Source organism: Oncorhynchus mykiss, chromosome 14, assembly GCF_013265735.2.
Source record: "Oncorhynchus mykiss isolate Arlee chromosome 14, USDA_OmykA_1.1, whole genome shotgun sequence".
Lineage (NCBI taxonomy): Eukaryota > Metazoa > Chordata > Actinopteri > Salmoniformes > Salmonidae > Oncorhynchus > Oncorhynchus mykiss.
This window is the reverse complement of record NC_048578.1, coordinates 27,057,299-27,075,924: the sequence shown is the minus strand read 5'-3', so window position 1 is coordinate 27,075,924 and position 18,626 is coordinate 27,057,299. Positions and strand designations below refer to the sequence as shown.

The following is an 18,626-nucleotide window of genomic DNA, read 5'->3' as shown; positions in this document are numbered from 1 at the left end:
CCAGAGGGAAAAGAACTCCACACACAGAGACGCATACAAAGCTCTCCCTCGCACTCCATTTGGCAAATCTGACCATTCCTGCTTACAAGCAAAAATTAAAGCAGGAAGCACCAGTGACTAGATCAATAGAAAAATGGTCAGATAAAGCAGATGCTAAGCTACAGGATTGTTTTGCTAGCACAGCCTGGAATATGTTCCGGGATTCCTCCAATGGCATTGAGGAGTACACCACATCTATCATTGGCTTCATCAATAAGTTCATTGATGACGTCGTCCTCACAGTGACCGTGCATACCCTAACCAGAAGCCATGGATTACAGGCAGAATCCGCACTGAGCTAAATGCTAGGGCTGCTGCTTTCAAGGAAGCTTATGAGAAATCCCGATATGCCCTCCGACAAACCATCAAACAGGCAAACTAGCAAGTGTCTTCACTGACATTTTCAACATCTCCCTGTCCGAGTCTGTACTACCAACATGTTTTAAGCAGACCACCATAGTACCTGTGCCCAAGAACCCTAAGGTAACCTGCCTAAATGACAACCGACCCGTAGCACTCATGACTGTAGCCATGAAGTGCTTTGAAAGGTTGGTCATGGCTCACATCAACACCATCATCTCAGAAACCCTAGACCTACTCCAATTTGCATACCGCCCCAACAGATCCACAGATGATGCAATCTCTATTGCACTCCACACTGCCGTTTCCCACCTGGAGAAAAGGAACACCTATGTGAGACTGCTATTCGTTGACTACAGCTCAGCGTTCAACACCATAGTGCCCTTAAAGCTCATCGGTAAGCTAAGGACCCTGGGACTAAACACCTCCATCTACAACTGGATCCTGGACCCAGGTGGTGAGGGTAGGTAACAACACATCCGCCACACTGATCCTCAACACAGGGGCCCTTCAGTGGTGCGTGCTCAGCCCTCTCCTGTACTCCCTGTTCACTCATGACTGCACGGCCAGGCACGACTCCAACACCATCATTAAGTTTGCCGATGATAGAACAGCAGTAAGCCTGATCACCGACAACAACGAGACGGCCTATAGGGAGGAGGTCAGAGACCTGGCCGTGTGGTGCCAAGACAACAACCTCTCCCTCAACGTGATCAAGACAAAGGAGATGATTGTGAACTACAGGAAAAAGAGGACCGAGTGCGTCCCCATTCTCATCGACAGGGCTGCAGTGGAGCAGGTTGAGAGCTTCTAGTTCCTTGGTGTCCACATCACCAACAAACTAACATGGTTCAAGCACACCAAGACAGTTGTGAAGTGGGCACAACAAAACCTATTCTCCCTCAGGAGATTGAAAAGATTTGGGTCTTCAGATCCTCAAAAGGTTCTACAGCTGCACCATGGAGAGCATCCTGACTGGTTGCATCACTGCCTGTTATGGCAACTGCTCGGCCTCCGACAGCAAGGCACTACAGAGGGTAGTGCGAACGGTCCAGTACATGACTGGGGCCAAGCTTCCTGCCATCCAGGACCTCTATACCAGGCTGTGTCAGAGGAAGGCCCTAAAAATTGTCAAAGACTCCAGCCACCCTAGTCATAGACTGTTCTCTCTGCTACCGCACGGCAAGCGGTACCGGAGCGCCAAGTCTAGATCCAAGAGGCTTCTAAACAAATCAAATCAAATCCAATCAAAGTTAATTTGTCATGTGCACCTAATACAACAGGTGTAGGTAGACCTTACAGTGAAATGCTTACTTACAGGCTCTAACCAATGGTGTGGAAAAAAAGGTGTGTGTGTTATTAAGTAAAGAAATAAAACAACAGTAACATTGACTCTGTACCGGCAACCCCCTGTATATATTGTTATTTTTTACTGCTGCTCTTTGATTACTTGTTACTTTTATCTCTTATTCTTATCCGTATTTTTTTAAATAAACTGCACATTTGGTTAGGGGCTCATAAGTAACATTTCACTGTAAGGTCTACTACACCTGTTGTATTCAGCACAACATTTGATTTGATTTGATCTGAGCAAGTGTGATGTCATCAATGTTTGTAGAAATTAATTTACGTAAATGTTAAGTTGTCTATTGTCTTTGTTTAAGTATGTTTTTTAAGAAAACTCAAATAAAATTGTACAAAAAAAGGAGGTTGATGCACGCCACCACTGACATATTTTCGGTTCTGACCAGCACAAGCCAGCCTGACAAAAACAGGGGGAAGTGCCTGAGTGCCAGATACTCGGGGTAATTGACATCAGTGTCCCTACCCCCTGAATCGAGTTACCATTGTACAGCAAACCCCACCCTCCGTGGGGATAGAAAAGTGTGATAAGCGAGTGAGTCTAGCTAAATACTCAGAAACGGAATGTGCTGAGATGGAGTCAGACAGCTTTTTTTCTGGTTTCTTATGAAGCCTAGAGACTAAATACGGGACAGTAGCATGGTTGTGTGCAACACTGCTTTCCCCTCGACTCCCCCGCCACCAGCCAATCGCTGTAATAGCATTCTGAATTTGTAGACTCCGAGGTGCTTGTAGGCCTAGAATGGGACGCAAAGTCCCGTCCCTTTTCGTAACCAGGAATATCAGCTGTACCAGCAGTCCTGGATCTTTGACATAGCAACCACTCGGACTGCTTGCTTCTGGAAACAGGAGGATATTTCCTCCCTCAAAACGAGCACTGAGGCCTCGGGAACTGTAGATGTGATGAAGCCGCAAAAGTGTGGGGGACTCACAACAAATTGTAGCCTGTACCCTGACATTACTGTTTGCATGATCCAGGGTGATACTGCGCATGCACACTATTGGTTGTAGCAAACAGCGGGATTCCGGTGAAGTACCATCTGAAGGGGTGGGACGACATCTTCTGGACTGGGAGAGTTTGGTTCTTCCAGCGAGGCACTGATTTCATCGGGCTCGTCAGGCATGATTGTAGATCCTTCAACCAAAGTTGCGGGAGTACCGAAGTTGACTGACTGAAATGTGATGCTTTTCATGGCACTCCGATTCCGAAGTGACTTTTTCATAGCAGGTTAGGAGGCTAATGTTAGGAAAATGGTTTGCGAAAATGCTCTCCCAACCTGCTACAAAAATCACTTTTCAAAGTGTTGTGGAAACAGTGTGTCCCATGCAGGAAAATTATTTTAATTAATTTTCGGGCTGAATCGGTTTATAAAATGTTCCCGAAATTACAAGAGTCCAATATTGGGAGAAAACTGTGGCTAAGGAGCTGCTTTAAACTGAATAGCTAGTAAACTGGCTTGGTAGTAGCCCTTCACAGGCAGTCATGACTCTCAGTTCCATTAGATTTCACATACAGTGCATTCAGAAAGTATTCAGACCCCTTGACTTTTTCCACATGTTGATAAGTTACAGGCTCATTCTAAAATGGATTACATTAAAAATGTTCTTCATCAATCTACAATGTGAGTATTCAGACCCTTTGCCATGAGACTTGAAATTGAGCTCAGGTACATCCTGTTTCCATTGATCATCCTTGAGATGTTTCTACAACTTGATTGGAGTCCACCTGTGGTAAATTAAATTGCTTGGACATGACATTTGGAAAGGCACACACCTGTCTATATAAGGTCCCACAGTTGACAGTGCATGTCAGATCAAAAACCAAGCCATGAGGTCGAAGGAATTGTCCGTGGAGCTCTGGGACAGGATTGTGTGAGGCAAAGATCTGGGGAAGGGTACCAAAAAAACAACTGCAGCTTTGAAGGTCCCGAAGAACAAAGTGGCCTCGATCATTCTTAAATGTAAGAATTTTGGAAACACCAAGACTCTTCCTAGAGCTGGCCTCTCAGCCAAACTGATCGATCGGGGGAGAAGGGTCTTGTTCAGGGAAGTGACCAAGAACCCGATGGTCACTCTGACAGAGCTCCAGAGTTCCTCTATGGAGATGTTAAATCAGTTTCTCGCCAATATTCGTGTAACTGTTTGAAATAAACAACACCTTGTCCTGACAAGGTAACGTACACAAAAATAGATCTAGTTATAAAGATGCTTACCACATACGGTTCCCTCCACCGCTCTAGCATAAACAAGTAAAGTCAAGCCTGAATAACGAACATGTTTCGTTACAATTTCTGGAGTCGGCGCTGACTGAACTAAAGCCTTGAGCGTTTGGTAAAGTCATAAACATGTTCAAAAACAGTCGGTGAGAGACACAAGTGTGTGGTCTCAAGTTTAAACAAAAATAAGTCCAGGAAGTGGTTTTGGGGATAGAGGGTCATAACAATCAGGTCAGCCTCGCCCACTCTCACAGCAGAGTTGTGTTCAGTTCGCTTGAACAGTTTGTACTGAACAACACGTTTCCCCAATACCTTATTGAAAAGACTTTTGATTTAATGTAGATAATTGCTGTTAGCAAGAAAAACAATCCACTTGATGCATCTCTTGTAGAGAATGGAAAGGCATGAAAGGGTTAACCTTCAAAATAAAAAACGTTTAGTGGCGTATGGTCGTGCTCAGTATGGAAAAAACGTTTAGAAAGGGAATGAAACTGGGTACTATCGTCCTGAATTTGTCAAATAGGAACACATGTGTTTTCCGTTTTTGCTACAGCGTCCCTTATTGAAAACTACCCTACCCAGACAACAATGTTGCAGACAGCAGCACTGCACTCTGTAAAAGACACTTATGTAACAACCCGTTCCCATTATTTTTTTTGTTATGAAACGAAGAAAATGCCGTTTTTTGGTACGTCTGTGCTTCTTTACCCTTGATTCTGTCTTTTGTTAAAATACTAGTGTGTTTTTGCCACATGAAATCATAGGTCAACAGTCTCTTTAGTTGATTTAGCTAGCTAACGTTAGCTACTACTGGCTAAATTCTACCTAGTTAGCTAGCTAGCCATGCTAACTAGAGTACACTGTGTGTTGACTGTACAATTTCGACCGATAATAACTAAATATATATGCATAAAGTAAGTTAACTGGGTAGCCAGTTATGTCCACAAGTGTATAACTACAGATACTATCACGTTTGTTTAATGCTTCTCCACACTAGCTAACGTTAACTAGCCAGGACAGCTAACAAATGTTCAAAACATAATCAATTGAATAACTAGTTAGTTGATTTGCAAGGGACAGGACAACGTGTAACTTGCTGTGAATTACTGTAGATAATGACTGAACTGTTGTTGTATTCATGCTGTGACTACAGTGTCTTCAAACTCTTCTAATTTTAAATTGGCCAGCGTCAATCTCAGTGGAAAGATTCAAGGGACTAGCTATGTTGACTATATTTATCAAGTAAAAAAAAGACTAGCTATGTTGACTATATTTATCAAGTAAAAAAAAGACTAGCTCTGTTGACTATATTTATCAAGTTGTTGACTATATTTATCAAGTAAAAAAAAAACTAGCTATGTTGACTATGCTCAAAGCCTGCAAAATATATGACGCCCTCTTTGCTCTTGTTTTGTTGCAGTGACTGAGTGGACTCTCCTCTTTGTCCTGTTGCTGACCACTATCTTTTCAATGACACCCTACTGACTGAACGGTATATGTGACAACGGCACCCTATTATCACATTATATGGGGAAAGTATTTGTAACTGTCTTTGATGTAATAGGCATGTGATTGATAACTCATCCCTAGATATAGTTTTTATACTTGCCACTACTGATATTGTCCTATGTCTTTTCTCCTCCGTAGGTAATTTGTTTTTGTAAACTCTATAGGCAACAATACTTCCCACCATGCAGTTGGAGGCCCAGCTGCGTCTTTGTCAGAGCTGTCTATGGTGCTGCAAGAGCGGACTGCGCCTGCTCTTTCAGAGCTCTGTGCACAGGTATGCTCTCTCCCTCTACAGTATTTACCTTTGTGCACAGCTATACAATGTGCATGGTAGTGTGTTTGTGTGCATTTGACACTTGTCTAGTTACACTGTACTTACACTAGTATGCTGATGATTGTGGTCTGTTAGGCATTGTTGAGTCCAAGGTCCCAATACTGTACTGTATGTGGTCCCAGTACTGTGTGTTGTTATCCTGTATAATTAGCATTCATTGTGTCTCATTGCAGAGCGGCATTTAACCACTACGACCTTCTTGGTGTAAAACCTGATGCCACACTGGAGCAAATCAAGAATGCATTTTTCGATAAATCAAAAAAGGTACGACAATCTCCTAACCTATCAACTAAAAGCTTTAAATACTTAATAAATTCATAAAAGGCACATGGTTTAAGCAGCACATATTTAGGGTTTATTGTTGCATGCAATTATGGTTTAAAAGGAATTGCAGCTTCTCTCTCCGACCACACGAGTGCACTCTTCCACAGTATTTTTCTATCTTCCAACATCACATTCCCACTGTGTTCATGAATAAATATACAGTGAGCTCCAAAAGTATTGGGACAGGGACACGTTTTGTTTTGGCACTGTACTCCAACACTTTGAATTGTGACTATGAGGTTAATGTGCATTTACATCCATATTGGTTGAACCTTTTAGAAATTACAGCATGTATTGTACATAGTAACCCCATTTTAGGGGCCCAAAAATATTGGGACAAATTCACTTATGTCTTTTAAAGTTGTCAAATTTAGTATTTGGTCCCATATTCCAAGCACATGATTACATCAAGTTTGTGACTCTACAAACTTGTTGGATGCTATTGCTGTTTGTTTTGGTTGTGTTTCAGATCATTTTGTGCCCAATCGAAATTAATGGTAAATAATGTATTGTCATTTTGGAGTCACTTTTATGTAAATAGGAATATAATATGTTTCTAAACACTATATTAATGTGGCTGCTACCATGATTATGGATTATCCTGAATGAATCATGAGTAATGATGAGTGAGAAAGTTAGACACACAAATATCATACCCCCAAGACATGCTAACCTCTCACCATTACAATAACAGGGGATGTTAGCATTTTTTGGGGGTGTTATGATATTTGTGCGTCTAACTTTCTCACTAATCATTATTCACGATTCATTCAAGACTGCCTGTAATCATGGTAACATCCACATTAATGTAGAAGAGACATTCTGTTCTTACAAAATGATAGTCACAAGCGAGATGTAATCATTGCGCGCTAGGAATATGGGACCAAATACTAAACTTTTGATTACTTTAATAAACATATAAGTGAATTTGTCCCAATATTTTTGGCCCCCTAATATGGGGGGGACTATGTATAAAAAGTGCTGTAATTTCTAAACGGTTCACCCGATATGGATGAAAATACCCTCAAATTAAAGCTGACGGTCTCATACTCACGTATCATTTATAATCCAAAGTGCTGGAGTACAGAGCCAAAACAACAGATGTGTCACTGTCCCAATACTTTTGGAGCTCGCTGTTGTACTGTTTGTTTTGGTGTTGTGAGGATCTCTATGTTAACAAGGATGTACAGTATATTTACCAGTACATATTTGTATTGTGTGTGTGTGTTGTATTATGTCAGTACATGAGTTTTCTGCAGTTTGTAGCTACACAGTAAGTTTATACAGTGCCTTGCGAAAGTATTCGGCCCCTTGAACTTTGCGACCTTTTGCCACATTTCAGGCTTCAAACATAAAGATATAAAACTGTATTTTTTTGTGAAGAATCAACAACAAGTGGGACACAATCATGAAGTGGAACGACATTTATTGGATATTTCAAACTTTTTTAACGGTATAACTTAACTTAACTTAACTTAAGGGGGCTGAATAATTTTGCACGCCCAATTTTTCCGTTTTTGATTTGTTAAAAAAGTTTGAAAATATCCAATAAATGTCGTTCCACTTCATGATTGTGTCCCACTTGTTGTTGATTCTTCACAAAAAAATACAGTTTTATATCTTTATGTTTGAAGCCTGAAATGTGGCAAAAGGTCGCAAAGTTCAAGGGGGCCGAATACTTTCGCAAGGCACTGTATCTATCTGTATGTATGCATGTACAGTAGTAACCCTGGTTTGTCCAAATCCTCATCCTGACTGCTCAAATGTAGTGTACAAGAATCCATTTAGCACCGATTGAAACAGCGCGACCATTCAACAGTGTGATGGTATCTACTGCTTTTTCATCACTAATCCTCACTGCCCCCTGTCTCTCTACCAGATGCACCCAGACAGTGACCCGTCTAACCCGGGGCTGCATGGCCAGTTTGTGGAGCTGAACGAGGCCTACAGGGTGCTGAGTAAGGAGGTGTCCAGGAGAGAGTACGACCTGCGGCAACGGCACCCTTACACCGGGGGACAGGCCTTTAGACCCACCTCCACATACAACCCCAGGTACGTAAACAAATGTGCACACACTCAAGCAAGCAGGAACTAACCCATGCATACACACACACACACACACACACACACACACACACGTGTCCCATTATGGCTGGTGAAAACCAAACACGGCATTCCACAGTAAGAAGCTCATACAAATGGTCAAGCATGGTGTTGGTGGTAGTGTGATGGTTTGGAGATGCTTTCCTGCCTCAGGACCTGGACGACTTGCCTTAATAGAAGGAACCATACATTCTGCTCTGTATCAGAATTCTACAGGAGAATGTCAGGCCATCTGTCTGTGAGCTGAAGCTGAAGGATAGCTGGGTCATGCAGCAAGACAATGATTCTACATAGAAATGGCTAAAAATAAACACATTTGAAGTTTTGGAATTGCCTATTCAAAGTCCAGACCTAATCCCAATTGAGAATTTGTGGCAGGACTTGAAACGAGCAGTTCATGCTTGAAAACCCACATATGTCATTGAGTTAAAACAGTTCTGCATGCAAGAGTGGGCTAATATTCCTCCACAGCGATGTGAGAGACTGATCAACAACTATGGGAAGTATTTGGTTGGAGTCATTGCAGCTGAAGGTGGGGGGGAAATTACTTTTTCACACAGGGGAATCAGGTGTTGCACAACTTTGTTAAGTAAATAAATAAAACAAGTATCACTTTTGTTTATTTGTTAACTCAGGTTCCCTTTATCTAAATTAGGTTTTGGTTGAAAATCTGATAACATTCAGTATCAAAAATATGCAAAAGTAGAGAAAATTAGAAAGGGTGCAAATACCTTTTCACGGCGCTGTATATACTGTATTTGTATTTATTATGGATCCCCATTCGGTCCTGCCAAGGCAGCAGCTACTCTTCCTGAGGTCCAGCAAAATTAAGGCAGTTTATACCATTTTAAAAACATTACAATACATTCACAGATGCTATCTTCTGTATACCACCCTTACCTTGTCACAGCACAACTGATTGGCTCAAATGCATTAAGAAGGAAAGAAATTCCACAAATTAACTTTTAACAAGGCACACCTATTAATTGAAATGCATTTCAGATGACTACCTCATGAAGCTGGTTGAGAGAATGCCAAGAGTGTGCAAAGCTGTCATCAAGGCAAAGGGTGGCTACTTTGAAGAATTTCAAATATAAAATATATTTTGATTTGTTTAACACTTTTCTGCTTACTACAGGATTCCATATGTGTTATTTCATAGTTTTTACATCTTCACTATTATTCTACAATGTAGAAAATAGTACAAACAATGAAAAAACGTTGAATGAGATTGTGTGTCCAAACTTTTGACTTGATTTGATTTACTGTATATATATACTCTGGACTGTGAAATTGCTCAACCTAATATTTCTTAGTTCCATTCTTTTACTTTTTAGATTTGTGTGTATTGTTAGATATTACTGCAGTGTTGGAGCTAGGAACACATGCATTTCTCTACACCCACAATAACATCTGCTAAATATATGTAATTGACCAATAGCACATGCACAAACAGCCCTGTGTGAGTTCATACACAAATCTCAAGAGTTTTTCCCCTTTTCTCTCTCTCTGTCTACCTCTCTCAGGGCGGAAGCTCAGGAGAGTATGCGCTACTGGGATCAGTTCAAACACTCTCAGCCTCAGGAGACCACAGCTGAGGCGTGGGAGAGGAAGAGGAAGAGGAACTTTAGAATAGTTAGCTACTGTATGCTCATCATGGGCCTGAGCATCAGCGCTCACGTTCTCTTCTTTAGGTAACATCATGGGACTGAGCATCAGCGCTCACGTTCTCTTCTTTAGGTAACATCATGGGCCTGAGCATCAGCGCTCACGTTCTCTTCTTTAGGTAACATCATGGGACTGAGCATCAGCGCTCACGTTCTCTACTTTAGGTAACATCATGGGCCTGAGCATCAGCGCTCACGTTCTCTTCTTTAGGTAACATCATGGGACTGAGCATCAGCGCTCACGTTCTCTTCTTTAGGTAACATCATGGGCCTGAGCATCAGCGCTCACGTTCTCTTCTTTAGGTAACTTCATGGGCCTGAGCATCAGCGCTCACGTTCTCTTCTTTAGGTAACATCATGGGCCTGGGCATCAGCGCTCACGTTCTCTTTAGGTAACATCATGGGACTGAGCATCAGCGCTCACGTTCTCTACTTTAGGTAACATCATGGGCCAGAGCATCAGCGCTCACGTTCTCTACTTTAAGTAACATCATGGGACTGAGCATCAGCGCTCACGTTCTCTTCTTTAGGTAACATCATGGGCCAGAGCATCAGCGCTCACGTTCTCTACTTTAGGTAACATCATGGGACTGAGCATCAGCGCTCACGTTCTCTACTTTAGGTAACATCATGGGCCTGAGCATCAGCGCTCACGTTCTCTTCTTTAGGTAACATCATGGGACTGAGCATCAGCGCTCACGTTCTCTTCTTTAGGTAACATCATGGGACTGAGCATCAGCGCTCACGTTCTCTTCTTTAGGTAACTTCATGGGACTGAGCATCAGCGCTCACGTTCTCTTCTTTAGGTAACTTCATGGGACTGAGCATCAGCGCTCACGTTCTCTTCTTTAGGTAACTTCATGGGACTGAGCATCAGCGCTCACGTTCTCTTCTTTAGGTAACTTCATGGGACTGAGCATCAGCGCTCACGTTCTCTTCTTTAGGTAACATCATGGGACTGAGCATCAGCGCTCACGTTCTCTTCTTTAGGTAACATCATGGGCCTGAGCATCAGCGCTCACGTTCTCTTCTTTAGGTAACATCATGGGACTGAGCATCAGCGCTCACGTTCTCTTCTTTAGGTAACATCATGGGACTGAGCATCAGCGCTCACGTTCTCTTCTTTAGGTAACATCATGGGACTGAGCATCAGCGCTCACGTTCTCTTTAGGTAACATCATGGGACTGAGCATCAGCGCTCACGTTCTCTTCTTTAGGTAACATCATGGGCCTGAGCATCAGCGCTCACGTTCTCTTTAGGTAACATCATGGGCCTGAGCATCAGCGCTCACGTTCTCTTCTTTAGGTAACATCATGGGCCTGAGCATCAGCGCTCACGTTCTCTTCTTTAGGTAACATCATGGGCCTGAGCATCAGCGCTCACGTTCTCTTCTTTAGGTAACATCATGGGACTGAGCATCAGCGCTCACGTTCTCTTCTTTAGGTAACATCATGGGCCTGGGCATCAGCGCTCACGTTCTCTTCTTTAGGTAACATCATGGGACTGAGCATCAGCGCTCACGTTCTCTTCTTTAGGTAACATCATGGGCCTGAGCATCAGCGCTCACGTTCTCTTTAGGTAACATCATGGGACTGAGCATCAGCGCTCACGTTCTCTACTTTAGGTAACATCATGGGCCTGGGCATGAGCGCTCACGTTCTCTTCTTTAGGTAACATCATGGGCCAGAGCATCAGCGCTCACGTTCTCTTCTTTAGGTAACTTCATGGGACTGAGCATCAGCGCTCACGTTCTCTACTTTAGGTAACATCATGGGCCTGAGCATCAGCGCTCACGTTCTCTTCTTTAGGTAACATCATGGGACTGAGCATCAGCGCTCACGTTCTCTTCTTTAGGTAACTTCATGGGACTGAGCATCAGCGCTCACGTTCTCTTCTTTAGGTAACTTCATGGGACTGAGCATCAGCGCTCACGTTCTCTTCTTTAGGTAACTTCATGGGACTGAGCATCAGCGCTCACGTTCTCTTCTTTAGGTAACATCATGGGACTGAGCATCAGCGCTCACGTTCTCTTCTTTAGGTAACATCATGGGCCTGAGCATCAGCGCTCACGTTCTCTTCTTTAGGTAACATCATGGGACTGAGCATCAGCGCTCACGTTCTCTACTTTAGGTAACATCATGGGCCTGAGCATCAGCGCTCACGTTCTCTTCTTTAGGTAACATCATGGGACTGAGCATCAGCGCTCACGTTCTCTTCTTTAGGTAACATCATGGGACTGAGCATCAGCGCTCACGTTCTCTTCTTTAGGTAACATCATGGGCCTGAGCATCAGCGCTCACGTTCTCTTTAGGTAACATCATGGGACTGAGCATCAGCGCTCACGTTCTCTACTTTAGGTAACATCATGGGACTGAGCATCAGCGCTCACGTTCTCTTCTTTAGGTAACATCATGGGCCTGAGCATCAGCGCTCACGTTCTCTTCTTTAGGTAACATCATGGGACTGAGCATCAGCGCTCACGTTCTCTTTAGGTAACATCATGGGACTGAGCATCAGCGCTCACGTTCTCTTCTTTAGGTAACATCATGGGACTGAGCATCAGCGCTCACGTTCTCTTCTTTAGGTAACATCATGGGCCTGGGCATCAGCGCTCACGTTCTCTTCTTTAGGTAACATCATGGGACTGAGCATCAGCGCTCACGTTCTCTTCTTTAGGTAACATCATGGGCCTGAGCATCAGCGCTCACGTTCTCTTTAGGTAACATCATGGGACTGAGCATCAGCGCTCACGTTCTCTACTTTAGGTAACATCATGGGACTGAGCATCAGCGCTCACGTTCTCTTCTTTAGGTAACATCATGGGCCTGAGCATCAGCGCTCACGTTCTCTTCTTTAGGTAACATCATGGGACTGAGCATCAGCGCTCACGTTCTCTTCTTTAGGTAACATCATGGGACTGAGCATCAGCGCTCACGTTCTCTTCTTTAGGTAACATCATGGGACTGAGCATCAGCGCTCACGTTCTCTTTAGGTAACATCATGGGACTGAGCATCAGCGCTCACGTTCTCTTCTTTAGGTAACATCATGGGCCTGAGCATCAGCGCTCACGTTCTCTTTAGGTAACATCATGGGCCTGAGCATCAGCGCTCACGTTCTCTTCTTTAGGTAACATCATGGGCCTGAGCATCAGCGCTCACGTTCTCTTCTTTAGGTAACATCATGGGCCTGAGCATCAGCGCTCACGTTCTCTTCTTTAGGTAACATCATGGGACTGAGCATCAGCGCTCACGTTCTCTTCTTTAGGTAACATCATGGGCCTGGGCATCAGCGCTCACGTTCTCTTCTTTAGGTAACATCATGGGACTGAGCATCAGCGCTCACGTTCTCTTCTTTAGGTAACATCATGGGCCTGAGCATCAGCGCTCACGTTCTCTTTAGGTAACATCATGGGACTGAGCATCAGCGCTCACGTTCTCTACTTTAGGTAACATCATGGGCCTGGGCATGAGCGCTCACGTTCTCTTCTTTAGGTAACATCATGGGCCAGAGCATCAGCGCTCACGTTCTCTTCTTTAGGTAACTTCATGGGACTGAGCATCAGCGCTCACGTTCTCTACTTTAGGTAACATCATGGGCCTGAGCATCAGCGCTCACGTTCTCTTCTTTAGGTAACATCATGGGACTGAGCATCAGCGCTCACGTTCTCTTCTTTAGGTAACTTCATGGGACTGAGCATCAGCGCTCACGTTCTCTTCTTTAGGTAACTTCATGGGACTGAGCATCAGCGCTCACGTTCTCTTCTTTAGGTAACTTCATGGGACTGAGCATCAGCGCTCACGTTCTCTTCTTTAGGTAACATCATGGGACTGAGCATCAGCGCTCACGTTCTCTTCTTTAGGTAACATCATGGGCCTGAGCATCAGCGCTCACGTTCTCTTCTTTAGGTAACATCATGGGACTGAGCATCAGCGCTCACGTTCTCTACTTTAGGTAACATCATGGGCCTGAGCATCAGCGCTCACGTTCTCTTCTTTAGGTAACATCATGGGACTGAGCATCAGCGCTCACGTTCTCTTCTTTAGGTAACATCATGGGACTGAGCATCAGCGCTCACGTTCTCTTCTTTAGGTAACATCATGGGCCTGAGCATCAGCGCTCACGTTCTCTTTAGGTAACATCATGGGACTGAGCATCAGCGCTCACGTTCTCTACTTTAGGTAACATCATGGGACTGAGCATCAGCGCTCACGTTCTCTTCTTTAGGTAACATCATGGGCCTGAGCATCAGCGCTCACGTTCTCTTCTTTAGGTAACATCATGGGACTGAGCATCAGCGCTCACGTTCTCTTTAGGTAACATCATGGGACTGAGCATCAGCGCTCACGTTCTCTTCTTTAGGTAACATCATGGGACTGAGCATCAGCGCTCACGTTCTCTTCTTTAGGTAACATCATGGGCCTGGGCATCAGCGCTCACGTTCTCTTCTTTAGGTAACATCATGGGACTGAGCATCAGCGCTCACGTTCTCTTCTTTAGGTAACATCATGGGCCTGAGCATCAGCGCTCACGTTCTCTTTAGGTAACATCATGGGACTGAGCATCAGCGCTCACGTTCTCTACTTTAGGTAACATCATGGGCCTGGGCATCAGCGCTCACGTTCTCTTCTTTAGGTAACATCATGGGACTGAGCATCAGCGCTCACGTTCTCTTCTTTAGGTAACTTCATGGGACTGAGCATCAGCGCTCACGTTCTCTTTAGGTAAAATGGGAAAAGACTAGAGTGAAACTGATACTTGGACATTAAAACTGTATGTATGTATGTACACTCAGCACATAATTAAATACGAAATGCAGGACTTCTGTCATGTTAAAGGAAAGGAATCACACTTCTGTCACTCAAATGCATTTCTGAGTAATGTGCCAAAATGTGTCATTTGACTATTACTGCTATTACTATGTTTTTACTCATTCATAGTCTAGACTAAATGGTCTGTAGACTCTGATAACTGTCTGTTTTGTAGGCACAGGTGCCCCTGGCTCAGACCCAGGTTGTGCTGTCATATATCTAGTAATCTGTGTTTTGGCACGATGACTTGAAAGCACTTTTATTGTTTGTAGAGATTCAACTTTTCCTGGTATGACTATTTGTACTAGTACGGAATAATAAAACATGAATAATAATCAAAATACCAATTGAACTGACAACGATATTCCACTGTGTGCAAGTCTGTTGTCTGACAGGTCTCTCTGTCTTCCGGTCACACAGAAAGTTGGAGTCAGTCCATAACAACTTCATGGACGAAAAGGACAGGGTCATCACACAGATCTACAACGAGTCCAAAGAAAGGGCAAGGTGTGTGAGAATTCAAACGTGTTATAAGTCTTTATTGCATGTGTTACTACACTGTTCTAGTTACGGTAGTGGTAATTATCAACCTTGCATCGAGTATGTATTAATATGATTTGTTTGTAGGATATATCTGAGACTGGACCTGATTTCTTCATTTTGATTTGCAGAGTGAACGGGTTTAAGAAGCAGACAGAGATTCTCAGACAGAAACATGCAGACTTCCTGGAGAAATACAAAATCACTCGCAACAGTGGAGAGGACAAGTAGGAGTTTCATAGAATAAGAGTACACCTTAAAACAAGGTGGATTGAGTTGGCGGAAGGCCAATGAAGAGGAATGGATTCAGTCAGGAAGGGGAGTGAACGGTTGAGTGTGTTAGGAGTAGTTAGCTTTCAAAGAAAATAACATTGGGGCAAACGTTGATGATGTGCACAGCTGATGTTTGCTTGGACCTCGGATACTAAGCTGAGGAGTAAAAGAAAAAAATGTGTATTAACAACAGTATGTAATGCCTGGTTGAAACTGGAACTGGAACAGCAAATGGGGTACATGTCTTTGTCACAGTAGAAAGTCGACCCCAGATGTTCTAGGTTTCTTCAGAAGGAGAATGTTTGTGGAGGTTTGGTCCGTAATCAGAAGACTAACAGCAGTAGGACCTGGTCGTTAGCAACACATCTCTTCCTCTGTTGGATGGAACCAAGACTCCTGTTAGCCAGTTGCTAATTGGTTCACAGTGACATGCCGTTTTCCCCCATGCCCGTTCAGAGGAAGTCTGATTGGGGTTCATATGACAGTGGGAATTTGCACACTGGAGATCCAGTACAGTGTTGCGTACTGAAGACAAATCAAAGGTAAAAATCCCTTCATGATGGATAGGGGGTGCTGTGTACAGCTTCCCTTGAACCAATGGGATTCAGTCATTGTGCCTCTCTGTGAGTCAATGATATCATGGAACTCTTGACATCGCTACTGGGCCCATGTTGGACCCAAATACAGTCATAAAGAGTTTTTCCTGACAATGATACCTATAGGCAATATTTCAGGCCTAGAGCATTTCCTGGTCATATGATGAGGGAAAACTGTTCCCAGATACAATGCATTCGGAAAGTATTCAGACCCCTTGACTTTTTCCACATTTTGTTACATTACAGCCTTATTCTAAAATTGATTAAATATTTTTTCCCCCTCATCAATCTACACACAATACCCCATAATGACAAAGTATAAAGAGGTTTTTAGAAATGTTTGCAAATTTATATAAAAAAAAAAAACTGAAATATCACATTTACATATAAGTATGGGCCACACTAGGACATTCAGAGACTTGTCCCGAAGCCACTCCTGCGTTGTCTTGGCTGTTTGCTTGGGGTCGTTGTCCTGTTGGAAGGTGAACCTTCACCCCAGTCTGAGGTCCTGAGTTCTCTGGAGCAGGTTTTCATCAAGGATCTCTCTGTACTTTGCTCTGTTCATCTTTCCCTCAATCCCGACCAGTCTCCCAGTCCCTGCCGCTTTAAAACATCCCACAGCATGATACTGCCACCACCGTGCTTCACCGTAGGGATGGTGCCAGGATTTCTCCAGACGTGACACTTAGCATTCAGGCCAAAGAGTTCAGTCTTGGTTTCATCAGACCAGAGAATCTTGTTTCTCATGGTCTGAGAGTCCTTTAAGTACCTTTTGGTCACTCTACCATAAAGGCCTGAATGGTGGAGTGCTGCAGAGATAGTTGTCATTCTGGAAGTTTCTCCCATCTCTACAGAGGAACTCTGGAGCTCTGTCAGATTGACCATCGTGTTGTTGGTCACCTCCCTGACCAAGTCTCTTCTCCACCGATTGCTCGGTTTGGCCGGGTGGCCAGGTCTAGGAACCGTCCTGGTGGTCCCAAACTTCTTCCAATTTAGAATGATGCAGTCTTCTCTGGGACCTTCAATGCTGCAGAAATGTTTTGGTACCCTTCAACATGATCTGTGCCTCGACATAATTCTGTCTCTGAGCTCTATGGACAATTCTTTCGACCTCATGGCTTTGTTTTTGTCTGACATGCACTGTCAACTGTGGGACCTTATTTAGGCAGGTGTGTGTGCCTTTCCAAATCATATATAATCAATTGAATTTACCACAGGTGGAATCCATGTCAAAACATCTCAAGGATGATCAATGGAAACAGGATGCATCTGAGTTCAATTTCGAGTCTCATAGCAAAGGGTCTGAATACTTGTGTAAATAAGGTCTTTCTTTTTTAAATGTATACATTTGCAAACATTTCAAAACACCTGTTTTCACTTTGTCATTATGGCATGTTATTTGTAGATTGAATTTTTTATTTATTTAATACATTTTAGATTAAGGCTGTAACGCAACAAAATGTTGAAAAGGGAAGGGGTCTGAATACTTTCTGAATGCACTGAATAATGTGTATTTTTTTTTATTGAAAGGACATGGAATCAAGAAAAACTTGAAAATGAAGTCATATTATGACTTTCTAAAAATGTATTTAATTGTACCCTTGTCTGATGTTGACAAATTAATTTTAGGAATGTTAATTATAAAAGGGAAATATTTGATTTATTGCCGTGTGGGCAACCTCAATCTCTGAGATGAGGATATTGTATTTAATTTATTGTTATGTTGACTGCCAACTGACACTTACCATAATGCCTTGTTTCAGTGTCTTATTAGTCACAGATTGTGTTTCAGGGTGATTTTTTTTATGACCGCATTTAACTCTTCCCAGTGTCATTATAGATTCATTCAATGATAAATAAACACTGTTCCTCTGGTCTCAACCCAAATCATCCAATGTTTATTTTTGAGTTTGTTTTTCACTGATTCCACTATTGCGTGTCTTGTCAAGTTTGAGAGTGAGTGAGGGGTGCTGAAAAACATGGGGTGCAGAGTGTGTTAATGACTCTCTGGCCTCATGTTGTTTCGCAAGCCCTTAGCTGAAACCACAGAGGAGATAACAGGTCCTGGCATACCCACATCCCCCATCTGGTGTATGAGTGCCCCCTCATAACCCAAACACACCACACTGACAGACTCTTCTTTCAATGTAAAGACAAACTGATGGAAGACAGGGTTCACTGTAGTCTGTGCTGCTGACAGAGGTTTTGTAACTGGGACTTAAAGTAGTTGGGGCAAATGTGTTATTCTTTTCAAATAAATTCACTGGGGGTGATCAGTTAATGCTTGGGGTGTTTTGTGTGTCCTGTCAGTCAGAGAGATCTTGGAGGAGGATTTGAATGAATGATAAAGGGATTTTAATGCAATACAATACCCCTTTAATTGTGTTCTTAGAAAAAAATGTATCGTGTGGCTGAGAAAGTGAAGTGGTAAATGATTGACCGGCTGAATGATTAATTGAAGGGCGACGTTCATCTGTATCCATTGCGCGGGTG

The 18,626-nt window shown here is 43.1% G+C and overlaps 1 protein-coding gene across 1 annotated transcript; it reads left to right on the top strand.

The window, feature by feature from the left end:
* The first annotated feature begins 4,547 nt into the window (after positions 1-4,547).
* dnajc4 (DnaJ (Hsp40) homolog, subfamily C, member 4) lies at positions 4,548-16,444 on the top strand. Its single transcript, XM_036943212.1, has 8 exons — positions 4,548-4,663; positions 5,397-5,469; positions 5,625-5,760; positions 5,994-6,084; positions 8,024-8,196; positions 9,774-9,941; positions 15,145-15,231; positions 15,396-16,444. Exons 3-8 carry the CDS (start codon positions 5,669-5,671, stop codon positions 15,493-15,495), a joined length of 711 nt encoding a protein of 236 aa, XP_036799107.1. The 5' UTR covers positions 4,548-4,663; positions 5,397-5,469; positions 5,625-5,668; the 3' UTR covers positions 15,496-16,444.
* The last annotated feature ends 2,182 nt before the right edge of the window (positions 16,445-18,626 follow it).

Coding starts and splice junctions, on each gene's coding strand:
- dnajc4 (XM_036943212.1), top strand. CDS start 5,669: ATGCAGTTGGAGGCCCAGCTGCGTCTTTGTCAGAGCTGTCTATGGTGC. Junction 5,761..5,993: donor TTTCAGAGCTCTGTGCACAG/GTATGCTCTCTC, acceptor GTCTCATTGCAG/AGCGGCATTTAACCACTACG. Junction 9,942..15,144: donor GCTCACGTTCTCTTCTTTAG/GTAACATCATGG, acceptor CCGGTCACACAG/AAAGTTGGAGTCAGTCCATA.